The following is an 11964-nucleotide window of genomic DNA, read 5'->3' as shown; positions in this document are numbered from 1 at the left end:
TCCTTAACTTATTGAGATTTTTTTATTTTGGTCCAACACATTATCTTTTGAATTATTTGGTCTCTCATAAATAAAAATAGGTCACATTTGATCTATTTTGGACGATTCCGTCAAAAATTTGACGGAAACCCTAAACCCAAACCTCCATCACTACCTCCGCCACGGCGTCCACTTTCCATCATCCCTCAGCCTCACCCACCGTCGTCACCGTCTCATCCCTCAGCCTCACCCCCTCCTTACATCATCTCCCTCACCACCTCCGCCACGGCGTCCACATTCCTCTCCTCGCTCAACTCAACAATCAATCCCCCGTAGAAGCCTTCCGGTGTTGCCGCAACCACGATTTGAGAGGAGGAGGTGGAATTGTGGCGGGGGGAGGCAGCCGTAGCGGAGGGTGCCTGGACGACGGCGAGGGCGAGGGTGAGGGTGAGAGGGAGGTGGTCGAGGGTGAGGGAGAGGGAGAGGAGGCGACACGACAAATTCACCGATTTTCGAAAGAGTCAAAAATATGTAATTGCAGGTGCCGCAATCGGGAGTGTATCCGATCGATTTCATCTCCGGCAAAATTAGCGACGACGACGCCTTCCGATGTTTCCGCAGCCACGATTTGGGAGGAGGAGGTGAAACTGCGGCGGGGGAGGCAGCCATAGCGGAGGGTGCCTGGACGACGGCGAGGGCGAGGGGGAGGTGGTCGATGGAGGGGTCGAGGGTGAGGGAGAGGACGAGGGAGAGGAGGCGAGACGACGACTTGACGGTGAGTAGCAGCGGCAGAACACCGGGAGTCGGAAGCCGGCATGTTTCCGTCAATTTTTGAATTTCCGTCCAAATTTGGAATTTCCGTCATATTTTTTACGGAACCGTCCAAAATGGACCAAATGTGACCCGTTTTTATTTATGAGGGATCGAATAATTCAAAAGATAATGTTTTGGATCAAAATAAAAAAATCGTAATATGTTAAGGACCAAAATGGGCCTTTAGTTTTTAAAAAACCAAATTTCCAAATAAGAAAATGAAAAACAAAAGTTGAAAACCGGCCAATTTTATGCAAGATCGCTTGTTATCAACCAAAATTGCCGGGTTTTCGTGTGCCCCACTCATTGGATACACTATTACTTATTTGCTTATTACTCTATCAGTTTGATAGAAATATGCTAATTGATATCATATAAGTTTTAATGCATAATTGATAAACTAAGAGTAAATGAAAAAAAGTAATTAAAATAATGTAAATAACGGACCCATAAATAATAAAGTATAAGAGAAGAAGATTTATTTAAAGATATATAGATACAATTATAAAAAAATGATAAATATTCGATTTTACGTTTCAAATTTGCCTAAAAATGTCCCAAACAAACTTTTAGGCAAAATCGTCTACAGATTTGGGAATAAAAGAAAATTGTCAATCCACACTTTTTATCCAATTCAATTTGAAATTTAGTGAAGGAGATGAGCCAAAAATCAAAGCTCAATCCAAAGTTTTTTCTTGAGTTGTATTTAGATTTCTTTAGTTTAATAGCTGTGATTTTTAATCTTTTAGTTCGTGATCATATCAATATCAGTAACAACGACCAAGGAGGGTTCTGCCACAATCATGGGATACTACTTGACTGAACACCTGAAGAACAATCGCACTCAAAATATTGTTGGCCAAGTTAGCTTCCAATTTTCTTCATTTTGTCTTTTCTTTCAAAAATCTAGGAGAATATTTGTTTGGAAAAATTTTGCAAGACATCTTTAAGTGAAAATTAAAATGTTAGATACCCTTTGTGCAATTACACTAAAGATTGAGACTTGAGACGTTTTTGCTAAAATGCTAAAATGATAGGACAAAGTTGAATATTTAGCCAGTAGGGTAAATATGTATGAATATTGGTACACACACCGAAATAAATTAAATACTTATACTACCATTATCTGCAAGAATTATGTCGCAGAAATATTAGGTCAAGAATCCAATTCAGAGAAAAGATTCATAATTAATGTGTTTCATACGAAAACCCCAATTAGGTAAATAGGAGATCAACCAAAAAGAAAAATCACCATCATGAAAAGACAAAGAAAAAGAAAATGCACCCAGAAAAGAAAAGGCAATAGGAATATAATATTAGCTGTTTGAGTAAAAAGAAGGCAAGCTGCAGCTGCGAATATCATAACGTGTTACAAGAGGCATCCAAACCCTGTAGCTTTGATACAAAGATAAATTCTCCAAAGAGAAACGCATAAAACCAGAATGGAAGCAAATCGACAAGAGATCATGCTAACATCAATCAAAAAGAGAATATTCAAGCTCGATGTACGTCGCTGTAGTGTTGAAGATGCTATACAAAAAAGTAACGACGATTATAAGGGCATATGCACCGCCCATATCACGCTTAGGGGGAGGTGTGAAGGGAAGAGAGAAATCCGAATGGAGCCATAATTAACTTTAGTAAGTATAACAGCAATCGTTAATTCGTTAGGATGTCAGCATAGAGCGGCATCACAAACCAGCAAATATTATAATGTGGTCTCACTCATAAAAATTACGCATAGCAGCTAAGGCCAGGAATCTAGGCTAGATCCTGTATTATTGATTCTACTATAGCACACGCAATACACACTGGGATGAATAACTAAAACACATCAGGGTGAAAACGTCCTGGGAGTGAACCACTTTGTTGGGCCTGCTTAAGATGCATTGTAAGAGCATAGTTGTTTACCTAGACAAAAAATATGAATGAATCATATACTGGACCTACTTTCTGTAAAAATATATTCAAATATGATAACCCAATCTGAAAATTCAGATAGCTAATGCCTAAAATCATCATATTTTTTCTAGGATTCTTTCATCAGCATGTTTTTGGGGTCTGGCATGAGCTGGTATTGAAGTATAAAACCTTTCGTTGAGGAAATAGTTCCCAGTATATTGGAATATAGCACATTTAAGGTGGATGGCCTCAACCTCTTAGTTATGTTTTGTGTATTTGAAAGGAATATTCTGTTCATTTGCGTTGAGCCTGATGATTAGAGCAAAGTTGACAATAAAGTAGTTTTGCTAGCCAACTAAACAATCACATGCTTATGCACGTTTTACACTGTAAAACTGACCTCGAGAGTCCGTAGTTGCTCCTGGTATTGAGACACTAGCTGCTTCAGCTGATGCAACTCATGGCCCGTTTCCTCGAATTCCTTCTGCCGTTCATGTTGTATAGAAACTGCTCGCTTCAAAATAGTATTTTCCTGTATGAGTGCTTCTAGTTGCTGCTTCAGCACTATGTTCTCCTACAAAGCATTACAAAAGTGTAAATGCAATTAGAAATATTACCAAGTATAGAATCAACTTCCATTTTAATTTATGACTGATACTCATTTCGACGAGCTTGCATTAAAAATAATTTACTCACAAGAGAGAGGCAGAGTTTAGGAAATTGAATATTAAATGAATCTGTGTTATATATTCTATAGGAGGTAGGCATTGATTAAATAACTCACCTTCTGGAAGCTTTTTGCAGCCTCTGCATTAGCATTCGCACAAATTGACTTCTCTAATGCCTCAAGTGCTTGGGACAAACGTGCTTTAGCATCCTCTACACTGGCTGCAGTCAAGACTTCTCTAACCAAAAGCTCCACCCACTCCGGTCCATCTACTGGAAGATTGTTTACACCAGGTGGTTCCTCTCCTGAAGCAGAGCCCCCAATGTACATTAATAATGAAATAAAGTTATTCATGATAAAAGTACTCATTTGGGCAGACACAAAGCACGTAACAGAAATGGATATAAATGAGGTACAATTTTAGTAAAATAATAAGGTGCTTTTGTTGATATGTGAAGGATGAGAAAAACAAATATGTCATACGGCAGGTGGATAACTAAACAAAGAAACGTGTGTTTTAGAATCACTCAGTCATCCAGCAAAAAGAACTGGGCAAAGAAACACAGTTAAGATGTCAGAAATCATAGGCAAGTCCAGTGTTTCTGTTCACTTGGGACAGGGCTACCAGGAGAGATCCAGGAGGACTCCAATAGAACAAGCTTCAGGAGTCAGCTAGAGAACAATAAGGAAATAAAGGAGAACTAGAATAGTTAAAATGAGGTAGGCTATGCCAAGAACATGTGCCTCCATGTCGTACAGAAAATCGGAAATGGCAGCAAGACTTAATGGATATATAGAGAACCAATGATGATTCACATAGTAGGCCTGGAGCCTACACATCTTCAGAAATTTAACATTTACTTATTGTTATATACTATCAATGAATTTAACAGGTATCAGGGAAGTGTTATTTCAGAAAACATATCCAAACATACTACCTTCGTCCTTAAAAAATATAAACTTTTGAAATAACCCAGGTTTTAATGCACAATTGGTAAAGTAAGAGAGAGATACAAAGAAAAAGTTATTGAAGTATTGTTAGTGGAGAATAGGTCCCATCTCATTAGAAATGACAGAAAAAATTCCTAGAATAGAAAGAGCTTAATTTTAAGGAAATGACCAAAATGGAAATAGTTGCTATTTTTCAAGGATGGAGGTAGTATGAAGCATGGGTTACCAAACGATGCATTAAAATTGAGAAAAACACCTTTAGCCAAAAACTGATTGTCAATATCCTGGGTAAGATCTGATGAACTTGCGGCAACACTCAGTTGAAGATCATTTAATCTCTTGATAGCTAGATCCAAATCATCACCACACTCTTCCAGGGCGTTTTCCAGAAACTAGAAGCCAAAACCATTCATAACGAGTTAATAAGTTTAACATTTTAAGCACAAGAAATAAGAATAACGTATATCAGATTGTCACTAAACAGTACTTCCATTCAGAGAGTAAATCAGAACTTGATGACACATATGACATATCCATTCACAAAGAACAAAGAGCAATTTGCATACCATATTTTGATGTTTGTTAAAGTAAATATACTATGATTCAACTGAACATGTAATGGGTGTTATGCAAAGCAATTGGGTATATGAAATGAGAAAGCATAATGATGGATTACATAAGGAAAGTGCCCTGTCAGCACTGGAAAATTATCGAAATCCAGAAGATGACAAAATCCAATTAATACGAGAAGGCATCATAATTAATTGGAGAAATAAAATGCGAAGTAAAGCCCGTGTGGTAATATGATGAGAAATGCAGAAGTGTGTGCATTCATCACTTCCTGTGTAATGGAATCAAATTTCCCTTATGAGTAACTACATGGAAAATAATGGTTACAATTTGAAGACTAACATACGAATTGTCTCACTTGCGCAACAAGATCTCGCAAGTAGCTACCAGTACCACATCAGAGAAATATGGACAATCTTAACATGTACTTGTGCACCAACTTAATCATATTCTTGATACTGCTATGTATCACTACGAAAATACCCACAAGATACAAAACTACGACTATCAAACATCTCACCACAAACAGGAAGTACGAACTTAACAATCAACATCTGGTAAAACTATGAAAATGCGCATCAGATTCTCACATATAAAAGCTACTAAACCTGATCGTTCTCAAGAATTATAAGGCAGAACAGGGCCTGTCGACCAAAAATCAAAAACCCACTCCAGAGAGTAAGGGGTAAAAATGTGTATGAGCGCTATCGCGACTTGAGAAAAAACTAGAAATTTGAATACCAGTATACTACCCAACCATACAAATTCATTACTAAGTTGCTAATATTGTAATAATGGAGTGCTCATTTCAGTTGGAAGAAGAAGGCAGAAGAAGGTAAGCTCGGCTAGAAGGGAGTTCGGTAAGCTCGGCTAGAAGGGAGTTCGGTAAGCTCGGCTTTGAGCTGGAACTAGCCGAGAAGAGAGTTCGGTCTTGAGCCGAGAAGAGAGTTCGGTCTTGAGCCGAGAAGGGAGTTCGGCCTTAAGCCGAGAAGGAAGAAGCAACCTAGCCGAACTAGCCGTTGGAGCAGCAGTTAGTTAGCTGAGATGTAGCGGTTATTCTTCTTGCTTTCTTGATTCTTGTTGTAGTTAGTTAGTAGCAGTTGCTACTTGATTGTAGAGCTTTAAATAGCTCAAAAAACCGTGTATGTAGTTTAGGAGTTTTATCAATAAAGAGTTTTCCAGTTTCTCTCCAAGATTATCATCTTCAATACTCAAAGTGTGAGTGTGTGTGTTTCTGCATTGTGTGATCTCATACAACAGTGAGTGTGTGTGTGATCTTCTTGAGTGTGTGAAAGCCTTGTGTGCGTAAATCACAACAAGTGGCGCCGTCTGTGGGAAGGGATATTGAAGCTGATTTGCAGAGGATCAAACGGTTTCAGAGATGGCAGCAAGGCTTGATGCAGAAAAGTTCACAGGCAAGAATGATTATAGCCTGTGGAAGATGAAGATGAAGGCGGTTTTGATTCAACAAGGTTTGGCCGCAGTTCTTGCAAAACCAGAGGAGAAAGGAAAGGCTCCAGTGCTTGATGATAAAGCTCAGGCAAAGATGGAGGAGATGCAGCTCAAGGCACATTCTGCAGTGATTCTGTGCCTTGGAGATAAGGTCTTGAGGGATGTTCAAGAAGCCAAGACTGCGGTGGAGATCTTGGACAAGTTGGATGAAGTTTACTTGGCCAAATCCTTGGCTAACCGGCTGTATCTCAAGAAGAGGCTGTATGCCTATAGTTTTTCTGGAGATAGGTCCATCATTGAGCAGCTAGAGGAGTTCAACAAGATCATTGATGACCTGGGATCTGTTGATGTCAAGATTTCAGATGAGGATAAGGTCATTCTCACATTGAATGCCTTGCCTAGCTCGTATGACCAGTTAAGTGATGCAATTATCTATGGAAGAGATAAACCTATCACCTATGCAGAAGTCTATTCAGCCTTGATGGCCAAAGAACTCCAGAAGACAGCCAACAGAGGCTCTGCAAGCTCCAATGTTCAAGCTGCAGAGGCCTTGAATGTGAAGAAGTTCAAGAAGCAGAACTTCAAGAAGAAGTTTGAGGGCCCTAAACCCTCAAGTTCTGATGCTCAGAAGGAAACCAGAGCTTGCTATTGGTGCAAGAAACCTGGACATTTGAAGAAAGATTGTCATGCATGGAAGAGAAAGATAGCCTCTGAGGGACACAACCAATCTGATTGTGTGGAGAGTGCTGATCCCCCGGCTCAACTCATGAATATTAGTGACAGTGGGGTCAGTCATAGGTGGATTATGGACTCAGGGTGCAGCTTCCATATGTGCCCAAATAGGAGCTGGTTTCATGACCTTCAAGAAGCAGCCGGCACTGTGGTGCTGGGTAATAATCACATTTGTCAGATCAGAGGAATAGGGAAGGTAAAGCTAAGCCTACAAGATGGCTCTATAAAGATCCTAACTGGGGTGAGGTATATTCCAGAAGTGAAGAGGAATCTCATCTCATTGGGAATGCTGGAGCAGAGAGGGTTCACCATATTGATGAATCAAGGAAAATTGTTTGTTAAATCTGGAGATGCAGTGATGATGGAGGCTGACAGAGAGCATATTCTCTATTATTTGAAGGCTAAGGCTGTTGATGGAGAAAGCAATGCTGTGTCAGATGATTCCATAATGCTATGGCACAAGAGATTGGGCCACCCAGCTGAAGGAAGCTTGAAAGAACTCATCAAGAAGGGCCTGATCTCTGGAGATTTCAACAAGATGGACCCCTGTGAGCAGTGTATACTTGGAAAAGCAAAGAAGGCACCCTACCCTACAGGTATTCACTCTTCTACAGCCCCTTTAGACTACATACATAGTGATCTTTGGGGGCCTTCACCGGTGTGTTCAATTGGTGGAGGAAAGTATTATCTAGCTATCATTGATGACTATACAAGGAAGTTGTGGGTATATATTCTTAAAGAAAAATCTGAAACACTCACAAAGTTCAAGATATGGTGTAAGGAGGTTGAGCTAGAGAAGGGTAGAAGTGTTAAATGCTTAAGAACAGACAATGGCCTAGAGTTCTTGTCTGCTGAGTTTGATCTGTTTTGTAAAGAGAAGGGTATGAAGAGGCATAGGACTGTTCCTGGTAATCCTCAGCAAAATGGTGTTGTGGAGAGGATGAATAGGACAATCCTAGAGAGGGTGAGGTGCCTACTTCTTGGTTCTGGTTTGAGCAGCAGGTTCTGGGGTGAGGCTGTGTATACAGCAGCCTATCTCATCAATAAATGCCCATCTACTGCCCTGAAATCTGAAACTCCTGATTACATGTGGTATGGAGCTCATAGTGACTACTCAAAGTACAAGGTGTTTGGGTGTGTGGCCTATGCTCATGCTAGGCAAAGCAAGCTTGAAGCTAGGGCTCTGAAATGTATTATGTTGGGGTATCAGAGGGGTGTTAAGGGGTATAGGCTCTGGTGTATTGAGCCCGGTAAGCAGAAGGTCTTGGTGAGTAGGGATGTGGTGTTCTTGGAGGATCAGATGCCATTCCTGAAAGATAAGCTGGACTCCAGTGAAGATGAGGGTGATTTCTTCAAGGTGGAGCCTGTGGGGGTTGGCCTAGGAGCAGGTGGAGTTACTGACTCAGGGAGTGAGTCTGATTCAGATAAAGAAGAGGCTCCAACTCAGGGCAACCAGGCTGGTGAGTCTATATCAGACTCTATCAGAGACTATCAGCTTGCAAGGGACAGAGTTAGAAGAGAAACAAGGCCACCAACAAAGTTCTCTGATGTTGTGTATTATGCTCTGTGTGCAGCTGAAAGTATTGATGGTGCAGATCCACTCACATATAAAGAAGCTATGCAGAGTAAAGATAGAGAAAGATGGATTGAAGCCATGAATGAGGAAATAGAGTCTTTACTCAAGAACAAAACATGGATTTTGGTGGACAAATCCAAGCTGAGTACAGATGGTAAGGAAAGGAGGCTGGTAAGCTGTAAGTGGTTGTTTAAAAGAAAGATTGAGACCACTGATAAGGATAGAGTCAGGTTCAAGGCAAGGCTGGTGGCTAGAGGCTTTACACAGCAGGAGGGAATCGATTTCAATGAAGTGTTTGCACCTGTTGTGAAGCACACTTCAATTAGGATCCTATTGGCTGTGGTGAATCAGCTTGACTGGGAGCTACAACAGCTTGATGTGAAGACAGCCTTCCTCAATGGAGATCTAGAGGAAACTATCTTCATGGAACAGCCAGAGGGCTATGTGAAGATTGGAGAAGAAGGCAAGGTGTGCCTGTTACAGAAAAGTCTTTATGGACTTAAGCAAAGTCCTAGACAGTGGAATAAGAAGTTTGATGCACAGATGAAGAAGATTGGCTTCTCCAAGTCAGAATATGATGATTGTATTTACATCAAGAAGGCAGGCAGGACTCCCATTGCCTACCTATTACTCTATGTGGATGATATGCTACTTGCAGGGCCTTCTATGACAGAAATTCAGAAAGTTAAACAAGATCTGAAGTCAAGCTTTGAAATGAAGGATCTAGGAGAGTCAAGAAAGATCCTAGGCATACATATTCAGAGAGATAGAGGCTGCAAGAAGCTGTGGATGCTGCAAACTGACTATATTGAGAAAGTTTTGCAGAAATTCAAAATGGAAAATGCAAAAGCTGCATCAACTCCTCTGTCCCAGAGTTTTAAGCTTTCAAAGGAGCAGGCCCCTAAATCTAAGCAAGAGGCTGAGGAGATGGAGTCTATTCCTTATGCTAGTGTGGTTGGAAGTGTTATGTATACTATGATCTGTACCAGACCAGATCTGGCACATGCTATCTCAGTGACTAGCAGATACATGGCTGACCCGGGGAAGGAGCATTGGAATGCTCTTAAGTGGATATTGAGGTACATGAAGTCAACCAGTGGCTGGGGAATTGTCTTCAATGGCTGGGAAGGTGAATCTGAGGAGGTTGTGCAGGGCTATTGTGATGCAGACTATGCTGCAAACCTAGACAACAGAAAGTCCCAAACAGGTTATCTTTTCACCATGTTTGGAACAGTAATCAGCTGGAAATCAGGGTTGCAAAGTGTTGTTGCTCTCTCAACAACAGAATCAGAGTATATAGCTCTCACTGCAGCTGTACAGGAGAGTTTTTGGATTCAGGGAGTGATTTCTGACTTTGGTTTTAACCAAAAGACAATGGTGATTCATTGTGACAGCAGCTCAGCTATGTGCTTGGCTAAACATCCGGGTTTTCATGAAAGGAGCAAGCACATAGACATAAAGTTGCATTTCATTAGAGATGAGATTGAAAAGGGGAGAGTGAAGGTGATTAAGATTAACACCTTGCACAATCCGGCTGACATGCTAACAAAGTCTCTAGGTAGAGACAAGTTTGATCATTGCAAGAAGTTGATCAATGTTTGTGCAAGAACTGAGATGAGCCCTCAGGTGGAGAATTGTAATAATGGAGTGCTCATTTCAGTTGGAAGAAGAAGGCAGAAGAAGGTAAGCTCGGCTAGAAGGGAGTTCGGTAAGCTCGGCTAGAAGGGAGTTCGGTAAGCTCGGCTTTGAGCTGGAACTAGCCGAGAAGAGAGTTCGGTCTTGAGCCGAGAAGAGAGTTCGGTCTTGAGCCGAGAAGGGAGTTCGGCCTTAAGCCGAGAAGGAAGAAGCAACCTAGCCGAACTAGCCGTTGAAGCAGCAGTTAGTTAGCTGAGATGTAGCGGTTATTCTTCTTGCTTTCTTGATTCTTGTTGTAGTTAGTTAGTAGCAGTTGCTACTTGATTGTAGAGCTTTAAATAGCTCAAAAAACCGTGTATGTAGTTTAGGAGTTTTATCAATAAAGAGTTTTCCAGTTTCTCTCCAAGATTATCATCTTCAATACTCAAAGTGTGAGTGTGTGTGTTTCTGCATTGTGTGATCTCATACAACAGTGAGTGTGTGTGTGATCTTCTTGAGTGTGTGAAAGCCTTGTGTGCGTAAATCACAACAAATATGATGCACACTTTCAGTCTTTTTCCTCATTCGATTCAAACTTGGTAAGAGTAACCAATGTGATTAGTTTCACAACCAGTTTAAATCAAAATCTAATCTTTTTCACAAAAGTGTGGCGTGTAGAATAGCATAGCAATGTTGGTCAACAAGAATGTAACATGAAATATTTCCTGAGAACACATCCGCTGTTTATTAGCCTTAACAATCACAATCTAACCATGAAAAGAGAATGAACGGTATAACAATCACAATCTAATCGTGAAAAGAGAATGAATGGTACAAGGCCAAGCAATTCAATGATAGAAGTAAAGTGCCTCAAACATGAAATTTACAAAACTCAACATTACCAGGTAAAATGATCAGAAAAATTCACCTGTCACTAGTCACTACCTGCATTGCACATTTTTAATTCCAGCGATTACAAATTATGAACAACAATACAGTACTTCATCTTTCAATAACTAAAGCAATAAAATCCCACAAAATAAAAAATCCTATAAATCGCAACAAGTGTGCTAATTTAAGATCCAATCAGGAACAAATTTCACCACCATTTCCCCCCAATCAAACAGCTGGAAAACACATGTGCGAGAACCAGAAAATCTCAAATGCAGACGGACATCAAATTAAGAAGAAATTGAAAAACAATAACCTGTTTGTCCATATCAGGAAAGAGGGCGACAAGATGATCGATCGCAGAAGTGGAGGAGGTATAAGCAGCAGCCCTCGGCGGAGAAAAAGTACGGCCGGGCGACGACGACGATGAGCAGCGGATCCTTTTAGTAACAGGCGGCGACGACGGAGATTCCTCAAAGATGTTCGATCTCTTTCCGCACACTACGGCAGACATGTTTCGCTTCCAGAAACAAAATATTCTCTCTCTACTCTCTCTCTACCACCACTTTTCTCATGCAGATTCAGCAAATTATTTCTACACACAATCTCCAGAAAAGGAATCAGATCAGTTCAATCGAGATTATCTCATTCCAAAACCATCTATCAAAATTCAAAACCATACTCAGCTTTACTAAATTGGGAAATTTACTGTTTTGTATTCGCCAGAATTGAATAAATTAATGCTGTATACTTTCTATGCACCATATACCGTACAGAAATGGATTAAAAAAGTGTGGAGACACAGAGATTTACTACT

General features: G+C 40.4%; 1 protein-coding gene across 1 annotated transcript; it reads right to left on the bottom strand.

Moving 5' to 3' along the window:
- Positions 1 to 2402: 2402 nt before the first annotated feature.
- Positions 2403 to 11873, bottom strand: LOC121748689. Its single transcript, XM_042143179.1, has 5 exons — positions 11464 to 11873; positions 4569 to 4704; positions 3479 to 3666; positions 3095 to 3268; positions 2403 to 2703 (listed from the first exon to the last, which is right to left on the bottom strand). Exons 1-5 carry the CDS (start codon positions 11659 to 11661, stop codon positions 2617 to 2619), a joined length of 783 nt encoding a protein of 260 aa, XP_041999113.1. The 5' UTR covers positions 11662 to 11873; the 3' UTR covers positions 2403 to 2616.
- Between the last annotated feature and the right edge of the window lie 91 nt (positions 11874 to 11964).

This window comes from Salvia splendens, chromosome 9, assembly GCF_004379255.2.
Source record: "Salvia splendens isolate huo1 chromosome 9, SspV2, whole genome shotgun sequence".
NCBI lineage: Eukaryota > Viridiplantae > Streptophyta > Magnoliopsida > Lamiales > Lamiaceae > Salvia > Salvia splendens.
The sequence above is the reverse complement of the archived record's forward strand: the minus strand, read 5'-3'. Positions and strand labels throughout refer to the sequence as shown.